Source organism: Candoia aspera, chromosome 1 (assembly GCF_035149785.1).
Source record: "Candoia aspera isolate rCanAsp1 chromosome 1, rCanAsp1.hap2, whole genome shotgun sequence".
Classification (NCBI taxonomy): domain Eukaryota; kingdom Metazoa; phylum Chordata; class Lepidosauria; order Squamata; family Boidae; genus Candoia; species Candoia aspera.
The window spans coordinates 2,142,582-2,156,512 of NC_086153.1; the positions used below are offsets into that span (position 1 = coordinate 2,142,582).

The 13,931-nt window shown below is 46.8% G+C and overlaps 1 protein-coding gene across 2 annotated transcripts in view; it reads left to right on the forward strand.

The window, feature by feature from the left end:
* Positions 1 to 13,931, forward strand: part of GOSR1 (golgi SNAP receptor complex member 1) — a 48,542-nt gene that overhangs the window by 850 nt on the left and 33,761 nt on the right. The window contains exons 2-5 of one of the 2 annotated variants that reach the window (XM_063296064.1): positions 1,262 to 1,382; positions 3,167 to 3,254; positions 6,164 to 6,271; positions 8,269 to 8,360. In XM_063296064.1, the coding sequence (XP_063152134.1) occupies positions 1,262 to 1,382; positions 3,167 to 3,254; positions 6,164 to 6,271; positions 8,269 to 8,360 (409 nt within the window). The remainder of the gene's footprint in view (positions 1 to 1,261; positions 1,383 to 3,166; positions 3,255 to 6,163; positions 6,272 to 8,268; positions 8,361 to 13,931) is intronic. The other variant, XM_063296073.1, reaches the window with a different exon arrangement.

A 13,931-nucleotide genomic window follows, 5' to 3' on the forward strand; every position in this document is an offset into this window, starting at 1 on the left:
TTCTCCGCGTCCTGGGAAGACGATTCCCAGAAATGACTCGTGTGCGTGATGTTGCGAGTGAGGTGGACCTTACACCCATGCCTTTAGGCACTCAGATACGCACATGTTAATCCAACATTGCAGGGCGCACGCGTAGGCCCTTAGACGATGCCCTCAGCTGCGCAAGCTTCACGCAGGGAAAGTGTTCTGCAAACAAGAACTTTCTTGGCTGTTTATTGCTCAGCTGCTGCTGGCTGGCAAAAGTTCTCCTTCAGATACATGAGAAGATGGATCCTGCAAATGCTTTAGATGTGATTGTTCTACTTTCTTAGCCATTAATTTTCTTTTCTTGTAAGCTTTCCTGGGATTACTTGTTGACAAGTGTTGCCTGTAATCAACACCATAACATTAGGAAAAATGGGGAAAATGGAAATTCCCTTATAGCTAGTCCAACCATCCCCCTAGCGTGCTGGAAGAAATCTAAATATTAAGAAATTATGCCCAAATTTGCAAAAAATAAAGCCTACTGCTGCTGTGATTTACCGTCTCTCCAGCCTTTTACACAGTGGATTTCTCCAGCCTTGCCTGGCGAAGCTGAACTTGGATCCTTCTATCCCAAAGCAAGCATCTACAGGTAGTCCTCGCTTAACAACCATTCGTTTAGTGATGGTTCAGACTTACGGTGGTGGTGAAAAAAATGACTTACAACTGGTCCTCATGCTTATGACCATCACAGTGCCCCTGCGGTCATGTGATCATGATTTGGACGCTTGGCAACTGGTTTGCATTTATGACCATCGCAACCGTGGTCATGTGATCTGGCAAGCAAAATCAATGGGGAACTGCGTGATTCATGTAATGACTTCATGGCTTGCTTAACACTGAGAGTGATTCATTTAATGACCACTGCAAAAAAGGCCATAAAATTGGGTCAGAATCGCTTAATGACCGCCTCACTTAGCAACCAGAATTCTGGTCCCAATTGTGGTCGTTAAGCGCAGACTACCTGTAGTAGTTCTACCTGTTTACTAGGACAGCCAAAGATTTGAACCTGGGAAGAAAAGGTTCAAACCATGCCATAGAATTAAGACTTTTGTACTCCTAGAGAAGAATGTCTTCATTTTGATGATTTGTGATGAACCATAAGCAGCCACTTCACTGTTCAGAATCTCCAGAAGTGGTTTGAACCATGTTGTTTTTGAACTTGGAGAGCTGAAGGGGTGGAAGAAAGCATCCAGGTAGCGAAGGGTCACTCCTGTCTCCCTCTGCGCTCTTTCGGCAGACCTAAGGAAGCAGGCCCGGCAGCTCGAAAACGAACTGGACCTCAAGCTGGTCTCCTTCAGCAAGTTGTGCACCAGCTACAGCCACGGTGGCACTCGAGATGGAAGGCGCGACAGGTATAGGTACTATCCTGCTGCTACTTCTTTTTATTTCCGTTGCAGTTGTGAACTTGTTTTTTCACTCCCCAAACCAAGCTTTCTTCATTTGCTTTAGTTTTGTGCTTCTGGAAGTTTGGCTGTGATTTTTAGGTTTCGGGACTGAGTGAGTCTCACTTGGGAAATTCTTAGAGTGCTTGAGTAGCCAGCCCAGAAGAGCAAGTAGGATCTTCTGGGCATCAGTCTTTCCTTAATCCAGTCCTATACTTGCAGCCTCGAGTCTACTATTTTTATTTAATTAACTTTATTAAATTTTACAAGTTTTTCCAAGCATGCCCTCTCTTGGGTTGGCCTGAACCTCCAAGTTTGAATAATTGAAATGCAGATGAATTGTTTGGAGAGAAATTGGATTGTATTTATTGTACGTATGTACTGTTTTTTTATTTCTTTGAGTGCCAAAGGTTTCTGGGGTGAGGTGAGCAATTTTTCCCACAAGCCTTGTAAGATAGACTGGGTTGAGAGAGAGAAGGTCTACCCTAAGTCACCCAGGTAGCTCTGTGGTCAAATAGGTGTTTGTTGTGCCAGTCCAACCCTTTAGCTGCCACCTCCAATCTCCTAGGACACAGCAAAAGAAGTAGATAGCAAGGTGGATGGACTCTCTAGGCTGCCTTCTAAGAGAAAACTCCAGGATCCTTCCTGGCATGGAGTCATGATGTGGCTGTCTGCTTCTCATTTTCCACTGGTCTAAAATGATGGAGTTTTAAAATGTTAATAAAAGAACTCCAAGCAGCAAACAGCAATCTTGCAGAGTAGAAGTGTGAACCAAAAAAGGAACTTGCACATTAAGCTTAATTATGTTCAGAAACAAATTCAGTCTTCACACTGTAGTTAGATGAAGAAAATAGAGATAGCTTACTTTTATTCAGTAGTTCTGGATGCAGGGAGGTTCGTAGTAGAAAGCACTTAGTCATCACTGGTTCTTGGTAGCAGAGGATGGTTGGGGGAGGGCTGCCTTCCTGCAGCACCTCCTGCTTACATGTGTGCCAGAAGGGTAATGGAGACTGTTCATCTCCAAGCCCAGGAAGAAGGAGGAAGTGGAAATCAGGTGACCCACGTGACATCCCACCCTCTGAAACATCTTGCCCCCGGAGGTGAGATTAGCCCCATTGCTCCTAGCCTTCCGGAGGAAGTTGAAGACCTGGCTCTGCCACCGGGCTTGAGGCAGGGAGGAGAATAATCATACTTGGGGTTGGCTAGTGCCTTGAAGTCCCCCTCCTGTACAATGACTGAATGAGATCACAGCCATCTGGATTTTATTATATTTGGTAGTTCTGTGAAATTGTTTTATAGTGTGTTTTATATTGAAGTTTTATTATATATATTTATTGTTTTATATTGTAAACTGCCCAAATTCCCTCCACTCGGAAGATATGGGCAGTGACAAATTTGATAAATAAATAAAAAAAAGGAGGAGGAGGAGGAAGTGGAAATCAGGTGACCCACGTGACATCCCACAAGCACAATAGAGATGTGTTTGCTAGAGAGACCCCCTTATGCTTATGAGACAATGCTGAGTTGATCCCTGATAATTCCAACATAAAAGGCACTTGAATTCCCAAAACCGGCTTGTCCAAGATAGATGCTACTGGTGTCTGAGATCGAGAAGTGGTTCCCAGCTCTGTTGGGTATGCCTAACTCCTGGCCATCGATCTTAGGACCTCCCAGTTTATATGATTCTTAAAGATTAAGGGTGTTTCCTGCCATGGGTTAAAATTTAATGGAACGCTACCTCTGTGTTGTTCATTGCTCAGCTCGGACACAACCCCTCTCCTGAATGGATCGAGCCAAGACCGAATGTTTGAAGCAATGGCTGTGGAAATTGAGCAGCTCTTGGGGAAGGTAAGTGGCGTGTCACCGAGGCCAGCTCTGACTCCTGCTGAAACGCTTGGAGGGTTTTTAAATGAATGGCTGGAGTGGCTTGGAAAAGCGGGGTTGCAGTGAGGCGTTCGGCATATCGAAGTAATGCAAGCTGAGTTTCATTTGTGCAGGAGCTCCCGCAGCTTTATGGGGCTATTCTCAGCTCGGCAAAAGTGCAACTGGATTATGCCAGTGGCTGCCAATCGGTTTAAGGTACCAGTTCAAAGGGCTGGTGACCAAAACAGGGTCCTCTGCCCTGTTTCCCCATTCAATCCCTCCAGGGCCTCTTGTGGCCTTTTTCCAGATATTTCTGCCCAGTGAAGCCAGGCAGGGCAGGGGTTCACCAGGTACAGTTCTGCTGGTGGTGGTCCGCCTGTGGAATGCCTTCCCTCCGGAGGCTTGTCTGGCTCCGACATTACAGTCTTTTTGACCCCAGGGCAAGGCCTCAGCCTGTGAAAAGCCCCACAGATTTCCAGTTTTTTAGAATTTGCAGTCGTATGGCTATTTGTCTTACTTTGCCTTTACTGCCATTTATATTGTTGCTCTAAATCTTTTTTCTTGGCTAATTTTTTTTAATGCTCTGTTTTATCTTGAATATTTGATGCTTCGGTTGTTGTTTTTCTAGTGCCAGGTGAAGACCATTTGTTTTCATGGGTACAGGTAGTCCTCGACTTACGACCACAGTTGGGGCAGGAATTTCCATTGTAAGTTGTTGTGGCTGAAAGTCGAATCACCCCATGACTGGACCCAATTTGACAACCATTTTTATGGCAGTTGTTAAGTGAATCATGGGTCTTTACGTGGAAAATGGCAAAAAAAGTCGCAAAATGCGATCATGTGGCCACAGGATGCTGCAACCGGTCGTAAATGTGAGCCAGTTGCCAAGCACCCGAAATGTGGTCATGTGACCATGGGGGTGTGGTGCGACATTTTGCGATGCTTGGAAGTGCTTTACAGGCTGTAAAGCACCCATTCTGAAGCCGTTGTAACTTCAGACCATCATTAAATGAATGGTCATAAGTTGAGGATTACTTGTAATCAAAGAAGACATTTTAGAATTACTGGATTTTTTTTTTTCCAGCCACTGATTGCTGTTTTTTATAACTATATAATGCTCCCATTTTTATTGTTTTGTGCTGATTTGTTGCCTGGAGTTTTTTTCTTCTCATATTTGTAAGAAGGCAGTGGCAAGCCCCAGAAAAGGCTGTGGGTGAGGCTGCTTAATGTATTTGCTAGGGGTTAAGCATGACTCAGTGGGGCCTTCTCTGTTCTTGGGCAGTTTGAAAAGCTAATCATTGATTGCACTCACGCCAGGTGACTCCACCCGCCTGTTTGTAGAAAGCCACAGCTGCAGGCTGCAAACGTTGTCGTTATTACTTAGATGTATTTATTTATTTGATTTATATAGCTGCCCATCTCACATCCATGACACTGGGTGGCTTACAATTAAAACATAATACCAAAAAACTGAAAAATAAAACATCCATACACACAATACAAGACGTTAAAACAATTAAAAACCACGCAGTGCAGTCCAGGGGAGGGCACAGTCGTTCAAGAACCACACAGCCAGTTTTTGGGCTTCACGCCACTCTGCGATCCCCAGGTCAGGGGGCGAAGCCAGGTCTTCAGGCTCTTCCGGAAGGCCATCAGAGTCAGGGCCAGCCTGACCTCGGGGGGTGGGATGTCCCGGGGGTGGGTGCAGCAGCAGAGAAGGCCCTCCTCCTGGTCCCATCAGATGACGCTCTTTAGATCTAGAGGCTGCCTGACCCTGGGCAGTTTTTCAGAGAAAACTGGGAGCATTTGGACAACCACGTCCCATGTGCCTTAACTCGGACAGCCAAACGTGATTTTTCAAGCGGAACGGAACCTCATCAGAGGCTGGCGTTGCCGTTCCACCTGGCTCAGCCGGTTTTGCTGCCTACAACGCCCCCACCCTTTCTGTCCCTCGTTCTTCCCCAGAGTGAGCCAGAATGTGCTCCTCTCAGCATTCCGGCATTTGTTGGCATTTTACCATTGGCTTGCTGGGGATGTTGCAGCCCACGTCTGCGTGGCCTCTAGCAGCTGCATCTGGATGCACAGGAGAAAGGGGGCAAGAGGGAATCCCAAGGCACCCCCAAGGTTGAAGGCCATGTGAAATGCCCCCCTACCTAGAACTGTCACAACACAGGTAAAAAAGGGGCAGGACTTTGAATGGTATGGTTGTGGCAGCCATCTTGACTCTCTTAACCATGCCTCACCTCCCACAAAAACCCCACCTTCAAGGGCAGGTAGTCCTCGCTTACCGACTGCCTTATTTAGCGATCAGAGTTAGGACTGTGGAAGAAAAAGTGGCTTTGTGACCAGTCCTCACATTTACAACTGTTGGGGCACCCCTGGTCATGTGATTGCCATTTGTGCTCTTCACAGCTGGCTTCCAACAAGCAGAGTTAATGGAGAACGCCGAAGTAAAATCGCCAACTGTGATTATGTGATGTCTTGCTTAACAACTTGTGATTCACTTAATGACCACAGCAGAAGTGACATGCGTCTGGCGCAGTCACGTGATTTTCCCTTTAGTGACCGCAGCACTTAGCGGTGGGATTGCTGGTCCTGATTGTGGTTGCTAAGCAAGGACTGCCTGTAACCCAATAAGTCAGAAATGTTCTGCGCCGCCCAACGCACGGCTAAGGCGCCAGCGCCCCAGTGGGCTGGTGCAACAACAGATGTGGTAAAGGCAAGGAAGCAGGAGGTGCCACGCGGTTGTTTGTATGGAGAAGCAAGTTGGTACTGCCAACCGTCTCAGCACATTCGAGGGTAGTGTGACGGTCGCTGCGCATTGAATTGTTCTTCCACATCCATCGGATGCTTGTCTCGAAGGGCATTAACCCTGCCTGTACCCTCTGTTGCAGCTCACCGGGGTCAATGACAAAATGGCTGAGTACACCAGCAGCGCCGGCGTCCCCTCCCTCAACGCGGCTCTGATGCACACCTTGCAGCGGCACCGAGACATCTTGCAGGTGGGGCAGACCCCCAGGCCCCGGGCCTTCCCACGGCAACACTGGAAGACGTGGCGCTTGGCAGGCCCCAGGCAGAGGAGGGCCACTCCCTGACCTGTTGGCTGAGGCTTTTTAAGTTAGGCCTCGAAGCTCCTGGGCGACAGTCTCTCCCCCGACTGTTGAGCTCCATCTGGGCAAAGCCTGTCCCCTTCCATCACTGTGAAGCGATGCTCTTGGGAGGGCATAAAGCGTTTAGGATTTGAACTGTCTCAAGGCCAAAACACCTCCAAGATGTTGAAACGGCTCATTTTACGCTCATGGATGCTTTGGATTTGAGGCGGTTTTGTGTACCCTGAAATCAGCTTTTCTCAACCCTTTGGCCCTGGAGGAGCCCTTGAAATGTTTTCCAGGCCTGGGGGAGCGCCTGCACATTCAGGCTCAAATAGAGGCCGGAGGTCACAAAATTCTTACATTTGTTCCATGGGTAGGCCCGTCTAGATGCATGAACAGTCTTCTTTAGCTAAAAATAACGAATGAAACTTCTTTAATGTGAAGTGGCCCGAATCTGAAATAGTTTTTTAAAGAAATCATGATCTCCCAGGGAACCCCGGGTGACCTCTCGCGGAACCCTCGGGTGCCACGGAACCCTGGTGGGGAAACCCTGCTCTAGATGCTAGTTTTCTGTTTGTTTCCTCTGTGTGGAGAAATGTTTCCTGTTCAGAGAAACCTGGGGCAGGAAAAGGACCCCTCCCCCTTACTCCGGGGTCTCAGAAAGTGGCACGGATTCCTGCCTTAATGGCTGGGCAGGTTCGCGTAGGAGGAACAGTTTTGCCCACCACTAGAAGCTGATGCCGCTGTCGGTGCAGACGGGCGCTGTCCTGTTAGCATCCGTTAAAGCCGAGGAGCAGCACGGGTGACAGTGCTGGAGAAGTTGCCTGTGTTGGGTTGGATTTCTCCCTCGCAGTAGATCTGATGGTGCACCACGGTGTCTGCTTGTCCCTCTGTTACGGCTCAGATCCGGTTTCTGGATCTGCAGGATCCAGAACGGATGGATGGACAGATGAGGGCTAAAAAATGGAGCCTTAAATCAAGTGAGGCAGAGGTGCTCCTTGTTTGGGATGGGTGAAGATTCCCTCAGAGATGCAGGTTTTAGGTCGAGGGGCGTTGCTGCAATCAGCTGTAGCCAGTGGTGCTTACATCCAGTTGAAAAATGTGCACTGACTTGTACCTGTTCCTGTCGAAGTCAGAGACGTGTCTTGGTTGTATCCAGACTGGGTGGGTTGCAGTGCGCTCTTCCGCGAGAATAGGGCTGGGCAGTGTTTCAGAAATAATTAGGAAAAAGCGCTTTGGGCGTACGGTTTAGAGTAATTAAGAGCAATTCCTAATAAACCATCCACAGTAAGAATTAAAATAAACCGATAAAAACATAACAACCAAATATCACCCCATCATGGGCATCCCATAGCTCACCATAAGCCCTTTGTAACAGGTTGTGGTTTTGAAATTTTTCAGAGAGGTGGCTCCAGGTGCCCCCTGTGCAGGAACTGAAAGGAGATTTTGTCTGGATAGCCCCAAACGCCATCCAGTGGTCACTCCAACATGGCACTGGCTGATGTGGGACTTTGGCAACCCCAGGCTTTTATGAATGGGGTGCAAATAACTAGCCACGTTCGCCAAGGTAAGGGTGGGCTTGCATTGAACCAGAGTCTCTGGGAGGCATGTTGGAGGCCCCCTTCATGATTTTGTGCACATCCCTAACTCCAAGGTCAGTGCAGCAAAAGAGATTCCTTGAATTGCAGTTGTAACCCTCTCCAGGAGTTCCCACATTGGACAGTAGTGCTGTAGGGCTTGGGAACAGTTACCTAATGTATCTTTTAGCGTCTCTTGACCACCCCTTTGAAGGACGGTAACAATACTTTGAACTTCAACCCTGGTTAAGTTGAAGGCTGAGACCTACCAATTCTGTTGTAAGTTCCTAGCCATCTGACTAGCTTGGAATCATTTCTTTTTCATGGCAGGATTACACGCATGAATTCCACAAAACCAAAACCAACTTTGTGGCAGTTCGGGAAAGAGAGAATCTCATGGGATCGGTCCGAAAAGATATTGAGTAAGTTGTTAATTTTTTAACCGTATTATTATTATTATTATTTCAATCACATTGCCTTTTGGCATCTTGCAGTGCTGCTGCTATGTTACTCTTAGTTTTTGTTTACAGGTGGTCCTTGAGTTACGACCACTTGTACAGCGACGGTTCAAACTTGCAACAGTGCTGAATGAGGAGGACTTGCAACAGGTCCTTGGAGTTCTGGCCATTGCAGCATCCCTGCAGTCACATAATTGCGATCTGGGTGCTTGGCACCTAGCTCATGATTACATTGCAGCGAGCCACAGTCACGTAATCATGATTTCTGACATTCTCTGCCAGCTTCCCACAAGCAAAGTCAGTGGGGAAGCTGGCAGGAAGTTGGAAGTCGTGGACACGTGAGGTCCTTACTTAACAACCTGCAGGGTCCTCGCTTAATGACGGCAACTGGGACAACCAGAATTGCTGTTGTAAGTAACAGTCATGCGGCATCACACTTTACAACTGTGTCACTTAGCGACGGCAGTTCCAGTCCCAATTGCCATCATAACCCAAGGTCTAGCTGTATATATTTCAATATATTTTCATTTTTATTGCTTTACATGTTTTACTGCATCCTAAGTTATATATAACATATTTAAATTTGGCATAAGACCTGGAGGTGCATAGCATAGGAGGCAGTATACCAATATTTTAAAGAGGTAATTTGGTGAATAAGTAAGTAAATAAATAGGTCGGTAGGCTAAGCTGTTCAGACAATCCTATTCCACTGTGCTTTTAACCAGCAAAACATCTGGGCAGAGTACAACGAAGTCAAAGCAAAAATAAAACTATATAAACCATTAAAAGCAATATCAAAACTGTCAGTCAGTATCATGATGTCCTTAAACTAAACTGATCTGATTGAAGGGCCTGGCGTGCACTGAGGCAAAGCTGTTTTGGCTTGTCTGTGAAATGCCAGTTGGATGGGGGACCCCCATACTTCTAGGGGGAAGCTCTGCCGTTAAGGAGGGGCTGCTACTGGGAAGGCCCCTTGCCTGATCCGCACCTGGTCTACGACAGGCCGTCTCTTGATGTTTCATTTCTGGCAAGGCACGCTTTTTGGTCCACGTTCTTTCAATTTGCATCAAGACCCAGCCTTCAGCAGGCCCTCCCTAGATGTCTTCCCTGAGCAGGCAGGTGGGCGGCCCTTACATGATGCATCACTGCCCCCCACATTACCTAAAAGATTTCTTAGCGCTCATTCAAATGACTAAAGATTAACTCTGCCTGTGATTGTACTGACCTCTAATTAGCCCACGAAGAACACAGGTGGTCCTTGCTTGCCAACCACTCATTCAGCGACCTGAAGAAATAACTTTACGGCCATTTACGACCTTCGCAGTGTCCCTCAGTCACACAATCACCATTACAGTCAGGACGTGTTATTTATTTCTCTTCATTTATTTCTCTTTGTTTATTTATCATATTTACATAGCCACCCTTCTCATGTAAAAGTGACTCTGGGCGGCGTAGAACACTTAATTAAAAACAATAAATATGTAAAAACAGTCACAATTTAAAAATAACTATAAAAAGGCACATAAAACAAGAGGGGATGATATTTACCACAGTAAGGGAGCCATCGCAAGATCTCCCCAGTCCTCTGGGATCCCCAGGCCTGATCACACGGCCAGGTCTTGGGGGAGTTGCAGAACATTGAGAGGGGTGGAGCTAATCTCATGTCCGGGGGGAGAAGATTTCACAAGGCGGGCGCTGCGGCAGAGACGGACCGCCTCCTGAGACCCGCCAAATGTAATCCCCTGGCTGATGGGACCCACAGCATGCCTTCTTTGCCAGACCTGATGGGGCAGGCAGATGGAGCCAGTTTGGTCTAGTGGTTAAGGCAATGGGCTAAAAACCAGGAGATTGAGAGTTCTAGTCCCACCTTAGGCACGAAGGCCAGCTGGGTGACCTTGGGCCAGTCCCTCTCTCTCAGCCCAGCCCACCTCACAGGGTTGTTGTTGTGGGGAAAGGAGGAGGAGGAAGGAGTGTTAGGTATGTTCGGCGCCTTGAGTTATTTATAAAAAAATAATAAAGGTGGGGTATGAAATAAATAAATAAATCAGGGAGAGGCAATTCCTCAAATAACCCAGCCCCATGCCTGACCTGTGCAGAGCAGAGAGATTGGAGAGGAAGGGATTGCAAGAGAGTAAGCTGTTTGCTCTTCTATACATCAAAAGCAATGCGATCACACCAGCAGCAGGAAAGCGTCAGGCAAAGGAGAGATTGCCTGCAGAAACTGCTCCCTGCCCCTCACAGAGTGGAGAGATTGGAGAGAAGGGGATTTCAAGAGAGTAAGCTGCTTGTGTACCATGCTCGCGGCTCCCGGGCTGCAATCCAATCACATTGCTTTTGTTGTCTACAAGACAGTAAGCAGGCCCTTGAGTATTCCAAAGGGTGGGAGAGTGGTTAGGAGGCAAACAAAACTGAGTAGTCTTGTCTCTTTCCAGCCGGAAAGCACAGTCACAGTCACATGATTTCCCACTTAGTGACTCCTTCACTTAGCAGCAGAGTTGCTAGTCCTACTTAGGGTCATTAAGCAAGGACTCCCTGTAGAGGGAATTTCTTCTGGCCTAAAACACAATGCTGTTTTAGTTGGATGGTAGCTGCAGTGCCATGCCTCTGAGAGCATTTGGTTTCAGAAAGCTGAGCTAGCAGGAAAGGTAAAGCCAGAAGAAATTGTCCCTCACTTTCCCATGAGTAATAAGGGGTAGGGCACAAGAGACAGACTATCCATTGTCTCCCTCCTTTCTGGTCCTCCTCCTTAGCAAAGGTGCTTTCAATATTCACCATTACTGATCAGCCAGTAAAGGAGTTCTAGTTGATGGATGGATGGATTAATTGTGCGCCATCAAGTCGGTGTCAATGCTTAGTGACCACTTAAGTAGATTTTCTCCAGGACACTCTGTCCCCAACCTTCAGATCTTGGACTTCTAGTTTGTTGTTTATTCGTTTAGTCGCTTCCGACTCTTCGTGACTTCGTGGACCAGCCCACACCAGAGCTTCCTGCCGGTCGTCAACACCCCCAGCTCCCCCAGGGACGAGTCCGTCACCTCTAGAATATCATCCATCCACCTTGCCCTTGGTCGGCCCCTCTTCCTTTTGCCCTCCACTCTCCCCAGCATCAGCACCTTCTCCAGGGTGTCCTGTCTTCTCATTATGTGGCCAGAGTATTTCAGTTTTGCCTTTAATATCATTCCCTCAAGTGAGCAGTCTGGCTTTATTTCCTGGAGGATGGACTGGTTTGATCTTCTGGCAGTCCAAGGCACTCTCAGGATTTTCCTCCAACACCACAGTTCCAAAGCATCGATCTTCCTTCTCTCAGCCTTCCTTATGGTCCAGCTCTCACAGCCATACGTTACTACGGGGAACACCATTGCTTTAACTATGCGGACCTTTGTTGTCAGTGTGATGTCTCTGCTCTTAACTATTTTATCGAGATTTGTCATTGCTCTTCTCCCAAGGATTAAGCGTCTTCTGATTTCCTGACTGCAGTCAGCATCTGCGATAATCTTTGCACCTAGAAATACAAAGTCTTTCACTGCTTCTACATTTTCTCCCTCTATTTGCCAGTTGTCCATCAGGCTGGTTGCCATAATCTTGGTTTTTTTGAGGTTTAGCTGCAAGCCAGCTTTTGCACTTTCTTCTTTCATCTTCGTCATAAGGCTCCTCAGTTCCTCTTCGCTTTCAGCCATCAAAGTGGTATCATCTGCATATCTGAGCTTGTTAATGTTTCCTCCAGCGATTTTAACTCCAGCCTTGGATTCCTTAAGCCCAGCATGTCGCATGATGTGTTCTGCGTACAAGTTGAATAGGTAGGGTGAGAGGATACAGCCCTGCCGTACTCCTTTCCCAATCTTAACCAGTCCGTTGTTCCGTGGTCTGTTCTTACTGTTGCTACTTGGTCGTTATACAGATTCTTCAGGAGGCATACAAGATGACTTGGTATCCCCATATCACTAAGAACTTGCCAAATTTGTTATGGTCCACACAGTCAAAGGCTTTAGAAGAGTCAATAAAACAGAAATAGATGTTTTTCTGAAACTCCTTGGCTTTTCCCATTATCGAGCGGATATTGGCAATTTGGTCCCTAGTTCCTCTGCCTTTTCTAAACCCAGCTTGTACATCTGGCAATTCTCGCTCCATGAATTGCTGAAGTCTCCCTTGCAGGATCTTGAGCATTACCTTACTGGCACGTGAAATGAGTGCCACTGTTCGATAGTTTGAACATTCTTTAGTGTTTCCCTTTTTTGGTATGGGGATATAAGTTGATTTTTTCCAGTCTGATGGCCATTCCTGTGTTTTCCAAATTTGCTGGCATATAGCATGCATTACCTTGACAGCATCATCTTGCAAGATTTTGAACAGTTCAGCTGGGATGCTGTCGTCTCCTGCTGCCTTGTTATTAGCAATGCTTCTTAAGGCCCACTCAACCTCACTCTTCAGGATGTCTGGCTCCAGCTCACTGACCACATCGTCAAAGCTATCCCCGATATTGTTATCCTTCCTATACAGGTTTTCTGTATATTCTTGCCACCTTTTCTTGATCTCTTCTTCTTCTGTTAGGTCCTTGCCATCTTTGTTTTTGATCATGCCCATTTTTGCCTGGAATTTACCTCCAATGTTTCTAATTTTCTGGAAGAGGTCTCTTGTCCTTCCTATTCTATCGTCTTCTTCCACTTCCGCGCATTGCTTGTTTAAAAATAATTCCTTATCTCTTCCGGCTAACCTCTGGAATTTTGCATTTAATTGGGCATATCTCCCCCTATCGCTGTTGCCTTTTGCTTTCCTTCTTTCTTGGGCTACTTCTAGTGTCTTAGCAGACAGCCACTTTGCCTTCTTGGTTTTCTCTTTCTTTGGGATGTATTTTGTTGCCGCCTCCTGAACAATGTTGCAAACTTCTGTCCATAATTCTTCCGGGACCCTATCTACTAAGTCCAGTCCTTTAAATCGATTCTTCACCTCCACTGCATATTCTTCAGGAATATTAGTGAGCTCATATCTAGCTGATCTGTGGGTCTTCCCTAATCTCTTGAGTCTGATCCTAAATTGTGCAAGAAGAAGTTCGTGATCTGAACTACAGTCAGCTCCAGGTCTTGTTTTTACCGACTGTATAGATGTCCGCCACCTTTGGCTGCAAAGGATGTAGTCAATCTGATTTCGGTGTTGTCCATCTGGGGAAGTCCACGTATAAAGCCATCTCTTAGGTTGTTGGAAGAGAGTGTTTGTTATGCAGAGTGAGTTGTCTTGGCAAAACTCTATCAGCCTATGTCCTGCTTCGTTTTGTTCTCCCAGACCATGCTTACCTGTAATTCCAGGTGTCCTTTGACTGCGCACCTTAGCATTCCAGTCTCCCGTGATGAAAATAACATCTCTTTTAGGCGTGTTGTCCAGCAGGTGCTGCAGATCCTCATAGAACTGCTCTACTTCAGCTTCTTCAGCATCTGTGGTTGGGGCGTATATTTGGATCACTGTGATGTTAGATGGCTTGCCCTGAATTCGAATTGAGATCATTCTGTCGTTTTTTGGATTGTATCCAAGCACTGCTTTAGC